A 6,438-nucleotide genomic window follows, 5' to 3' on the forward strand; every position below is an offset into this window, starting at 1 on the left:
ATATATATACACACACACACACACACACACACACACACACACGTATAGGTACATTTTTGGTCCAACTGATGCCAGTATAGAAGACGGAAGTTAAATGATGATGATGTATGTGTGCGTTTGTTTATATACATTTATATAAAATCATACACACACACACACACACATACACACACAATTTTATAATGACTTGCCATGTTTGGTGAGAAATTATGACTCAGTTTTGCTGGTTTTACCATTCTTACTAACAGTACATAGCCTGTGTGTGTGTGTGTGTGTGTGTGTGTGTTTGTGTATGTGTGCGCGTGCGCGTGTGTGAGCGCATGTGTCTTCGTATGTGTGTCCATGCATGTACGTGTGTGTGTGTGTGTTCAGTCATGCATGTGATTCTTAGAAATTGTCTATGTTTAGTAACTGAACGTTTAAATGCGAAATGGGAAATGGCGTGACAATTCACTTCATGGATTAAACCTTGTTGGTATTTATAAAAATATATAATAAATAGAAAATAATAATAAATATATATAAAACCGTTTATTTATTTCTTTTCCTCTGTAATCTAACACCATTGTCATTAATCATAAATCACATCGCTAACTGGAATAGCTGACGTTTCTTTCTTATAACATAATTTTTTTTTTTTCTCAGAAAAAAATTTAAAAAATTACCATTAACCGGATTTTATGAAAAAGAGCAATTTTGCTATATCTTTCAATGAAATATATTTTCTTAAAAATTTTATTTCAATGTTTTCTGGCTGATTAATTCTTCTTACTGTGTTAGTGCGAACGGTTGACGTAATAGCCTTTTCTGCGGAACTGTTATTTGAAGCTGTTGCTAAGATACCGACGCGACTCCCTAAAAAATACTGTAAACATGTCGACTGTAAAATATCTTAATCCGGCTCAGAATATAAATACATAAGATATTTCTTGTAACTTGTTTTTTCTACTGGAAAAAAGAATTCATATATTTATTAATTTATACCTTTATAAATATTATTTAAACTTGTTTTAATTTATTAAAAAAAAAAGAAGCAAAACAAATAATTAAAATTTTCAAATCTAAAAAGACGTGAGAAAGTTGAAAGAGGAAGAAAACGAAAGAGGAATCAAAATAAATAAATAATAATAATAATAATGGATAAAACAGAAAGGGTTTCGGCTAAAATGCCAGAACTAACGATTGGGGCAGAAGAATGGCGTAACAGGACCCTGCGAGGAATGAAGGTGTCGCACGGAATAATGCAGAGAAATGAGAAATACGTGGCCGCCAGAAAGTCGACAGATCCGTCGCCTTTCCTCAGAGATTTCCTCGTCCGTCATGCAAATGATGCTATATTGAAATATTGTCGCTTAATGAGGGAGGTGACGGTGAAATTAAGACAGACGGTGGTGAAGGTGAATTATGAGATTGTCTCCAGCACCAGATGTAAAGAGAGGCTGGAGAAGGAACTGGACTACATCAGGAAGGACATTGTGACGAACAGGGAGAGCCAGGCGACCAGGAGATTTCGACCGGAACGGGAATTGGTGAGACATCGTTTTCCTTTGATTTTTGATTTTCTAAAGGAAGGGGTGCTACGTTTAGCCCTGGGTCAGGCCTTATCCAGTGGACCTAATACAACTATGACCATCCCGTCGTTTATTCACACATAGTGTATCTAGGACTACATTATATAATGTGTTCTTCCTGGTTGTTGTTGCTTACCCCCCCCCCACGTTTGCGCTGGTCAGACCAGACCTAAGATGACCATACTCTGGCCATGACCATCCCATCTTTTATTCAGATATAGTGTATCTTAGACTACATTATCTAATGTGCTCTTTGCTGCTTCATATTTGCTGTGGCTATTTAACCCCAGGTCAGCCCTTAGATTAACCACACCTGTGATCAAAGACATTCCAGCCTTGGCTACCACACCTTTTTCCAATACCCAGGGAACTTAAGACTACAATGTCCAAGAAGTAGCACAGCTAAAGTGGGGTGGGGTAAGGAGGTCAGTTCACTTTCGGTGATGCTTTTATGAGGGTGGCACTTTTGGGAGTCTGCTATAAGAGGTGGGGGCTGGTGGAGGAGGCGGAAAAGGCACAGGCTCCCTCAGATGGCACACATTGTGGACATACTGTTGATAATGGGGATTATTTGAAAAAAGATTTAGCTGTTATTTCTAGCAGCTCAAGTGACCACATAGAGGCTCTTTTGTTGTCTTAAGATGAAGATGTTGCCATTGTTTAGCCCTAGGCTGGCCATGATTCAGCAGACGTTCTAACTATGATCATCTCATCTTAATTTCACAGTATTTGTAGGATCACATCAATGTGTCCCTCTATTTTGTAAGATGGTACAGTATGATTTGAGGGAGACTTAGCTGCCATTTCTAACAGATTGAATGACCACATAGACTGTCTGCTGCTGTTGTGATTATATTCGTAACATCCTTTCAGTTTATGATGACAAATTGAAACGAAAAATGTTGGTTTCAAATTTTGGCACAAGGCCAGCAATTTCAGGGGAGATGGTTTAGTTCAGGGGTTTTCAAACTTTTTGACTTGCGGACACCTTTATATTTCAGGCTTTACCTTAGGGACCCCCTTATAAACGCTTATGAAATTTATACATAAATATTTGCTTAAAATAACATATTTTTACATTTATTTATTTAACAGTATTTAACAAATAGGTTTATTGTCAATTAAAAGATTTCAATTAAAAAAACATATATAAAATCAAATTGCCCATAAAAAGTATTTGCTGTTCACGGACCCCCTGTCTTGTCCTTGCGGACCCCCCGTGGTCCGCGAACCACAGTTTGAAAACCCCTGGTTTAGCCACCTACATCAACCCCAGTAACTCAGAACATAACGACATTGAAGCTAAAATAATTATTAACTTGCTTCAACACCCTGGTGGACGTGTCACGTATGCACCCCACCCATTTTTGTTTGTTTCATTTTCTTCAAATACTTCCAAAGATTCATGTTTTCAACAATAAAGATTACAATTTTGCCCTCCAAAACTAGTTTTTTCAAATTCCTAATTCTTCCCCACCCCTCCACTCATAAACATTTTCTTCTAAAATTACAGTTTTTTTTTTCCTCCTCTCAAAACATCTATTTTGATTCCCTACAATAAATCTTGATTTTCATCACATTCATCATCATCATCATCATCATCTAATGTCTACTTTTCCTGCTGATATGGGTTGGATAGAGATTATTGAGGCAGCTTTTCTTCAGCAGGATGCCTTTCCTGTTGCAAACCCTTATCTCTTTCCAAGTAAAGTAATATTTCCCTATGACCAAATATAGAATATTGGAAATGAATAGACTCTGCTTGTAGGACAGTGACACTCATTTACAACTATCATACAATGTCAAGTTGAGGACACACACACACACACACACACACACACACACACAATATATATATATATATATATGTGTGTGTGTGTGTATATATAATGAGTTCAAATTCTGCTAAGGTTGACTTTGCCTTTTATCCTTTCGGAGTCAATTAAATAAGTACCAGTTGAATACTGGAGGTCGATCTAATTGACTTAATCCCTTCCTCCAAATTTCAGGCCTTGTACCATTAGTAGAAAGGATTATTATTATTATTATTACTATTATTATTATTATTATTATTATTACTATTATTATTATTATTATTATTATTATTATTATTATTATTATTAAGGTGGAGAGCTGGCAGAATTATTGGCACATGGGACAAAATGCTTAGCAGCATTTTGTCTGTCTTTATACATTCTGAGTTCAAATTCCACTGCGGTTGACTTTGTCTTCAAGGTCAATAAAATAGATACCAGTCAGACACTGGGGGTTGATGTAATCGACTTTCTCTTCCCTTCAGAAACTGCTGTGGCTCTGGGCCAACATGTCCAGCATTTATTATTAAAATGGTAACCTGGCAGAATTGTTGGAAGATGGGGAAAAATTCCCAGTTGTATTTGTTGTGTTTTTTTTTTTATTATATCTTGAGTTCAAATCCTGTGAACGTCAGTTTTTGCTTTCCATTGTTTTGGGTTAATAAAATACAGTTGCAGTGAAGGTCTGAGGTGGATGGTATCGCCTTACAACCCCTCCCCTCAAAATTGTTGGTCTTCCACCGAAATTCGAAGCCATTCTTGTCGGTGGATTAGCAATTTCAAGACAAAAACGGTGAAGCAGTGAAGTGAAGAGGCAGATTTACCATTCCAGTGAGTCTTTGATGCTAACTGGGAGTTATTAGTTCACTTTGGTCCCTACTGCAGCATAAACGAATAGGATTACAGTTGCTTTGTCTGCTGATGTAGAAAGGAAGTGGGGGAGGGGGAAGAGGGGGAGGAGGAAGAGGGGGCGGAAGGGATTACTACAGCTTCTGCTCTCTCCCCACCCCCCTGCATCCCTCCCCCCTAACACATCTCTCTCTGCTGCATCTATCAAGCATTATGATTAATTAAGCCATTTCTGTGTAGCATTAACGAAGGCTGGGGGCGAGGAAATACCACCATGTGTGATGGCTGTTGTTGTTGTTGTTGTTTAACCCTAGGTTTGAGACTGATTGGACAGGCATATGATCAGAGACGATCCACTTATGACCACCATTGTCTATTATGTGTTTTTCTGTATCGATGAATTAAACTGCCTAATGTGGCCTTCATGTATTTTTTTAAAGTTTTAGCTGCTGTTTCTAGGAGACTGAAGACCACATAGAGGTCACCTAATTGGATTGTTGTTAGTGGTGGTGATGGTGTTGCTGGTGTGGTGAGTATGTGGTGATGGTGGTGGAGGTGAGGATGATGGTGTTTGTGGTGGTTAGGTCCTGTTGTCAATGGCTATTGTTGTTGTTGTTGTTGGTAGTGGTGTTGGATGATGTAAAAAGCCAGTTAATGTCCACACAACTCCATTAGCTGATGGCCAAACGCCAGGGTCATGTACCAAGAGCCATACACCAGATACATACACCAGATCCATGTACCAACAACATACCCCAAGACCATACACCAGATCCATGTACCAACAACATACCCCAAGACCATACACCAGATCCATGTACCAACAACATACCCCAGGGTGATACATCAAATCTATATCCCTTGTAACATGCCCATACCGCAGCCCTGTACTTTCTGGCCAGGGTCCCCCCCCCCCCGCTGTTAACAATAGCTAGTGTGGTATATTCTGCCCCTGCGCAACTGAGTTCAAATCCCAGTTAATACAATAATAGCAGCTATATACTGGGACCACACTGGACTGTCTCTCTCTCTCTCTCTCTCTCTTCTTCCCTTTAAACTACAGGGACATTAACTTAATATTAGTATTTCTCTCAGGAAATGGATTACTGCCACAACATCACTGTTTCTTATAAGACACTGTGTGTGTGTGTGTGGGGGGGGGCACTGTTTGTGTGTTGTGTATATGTGTGTGTCTGTTGTGTGTGTGTGTGCGCGAGTGTATGTACTATACACGTATGTATTTGTATCATATATTGTGAATGTATGTGTTATATATATATATATATATATATATACATATTTGCGTTGTGTATGTTTGTGTGTAGTTTACTGTGCATGTGTGTGTGTGCTTACTTGCTCGTACTTGCCCTTATGTACAGACCTGTTTGTACATGCATATATACCCATGACTGCACACATACACACAGTCACTGGTGTAAAAAAGTAGATAGACAAGAGATAAGACCTTGATTGGCACAAAAGTACATGGCACAAGAGAGGTAAATGATCCACTCGTTAGAAATAGCAGCTATACCTCTTACATATCACAAACTGAGATGGACATACTCTTTTACTCTTTACTCTTTTACTTGTATCAGTCATTTGACTGTGGCCATGCTGGAGCACCGCCTTTAGTCGAGAAAATCGACCCCAGGACTTATTCTTTGTAAGCCTAGTACTTATTCTATCGGTCTCTTTTTGCCAAACCGCTAAGTTATGGGGACGTAAACACACCAGCATCGGTTGTCAAGCGATGGTGGGGGGGACAAACACAGACACGCAAACACACATACATATATATATTTATACATATATACAACGGGCTTCTTTCAGTTTTTGTCTACCAAATCCGCTCACAAGGCTTTGGTCGGCCCGAGGCTATAGTAGAAGACACCTGCCCAAGGTGCCACGCGGTGGGACTGAACCCAGAACCATGTGGTTGGTAAGCAAGCTACTTACCACACAGCCACTCCTGCGCCTGTTAAATAATGTTGTCTTAGATATCTTGATCATAGGGGCTGGATCAGGTGGTGTTGTTGTTGCTGTTGTTGTTATTGTTGATTATCAGACCCTCTGAAAGATTTTGGTCTGATAATTGCAGATGCCACGGAACTCAGTGGATCAATTAGAGAACCCCTGCATACATGGATTTATATACACGCACCTATACATCACACACACACACACACACATGCATATATATA

General features: G+C 39.1%; 1 protein-coding gene across 1 annotated transcript in view; it reads left to right on the forward strand.

Annotated features, from left to right (window-relative positions):
* The first annotated feature begins 837 nt into the window (after positions 1 to 837).
* Positions 838 to 6,438, forward strand: part of LOC106867356 (coiled-coil domain-containing protein 105) — an 18,719-nt gene continuing 13,118 nt past the window's right edge. The window contains exon 1 of the mRNA XM_052975379.1: positions 838 to 1,529. Within this exon, the coding sequence (XP_052831339.1) occupies positions 1,137 to 1,529 (393 nt within the window). The 5' untranslated portion in view covers positions 838 to 1,136. The remainder of the gene's footprint in view (positions 1,530 to 6,438) is intronic.

This window comes from Octopus bimaculoides, chromosome 21 (assembly GCF_001194135.2).
Source record: "Octopus bimaculoides isolate UCB-OBI-ISO-001 chromosome 21, ASM119413v2, whole genome shotgun sequence".
Taxonomy (NCBI): Eukaryota; Metazoa; Mollusca; class Cephalopoda; order Octopoda; family Octopodidae; genus Octopus; species Octopus bimaculoides.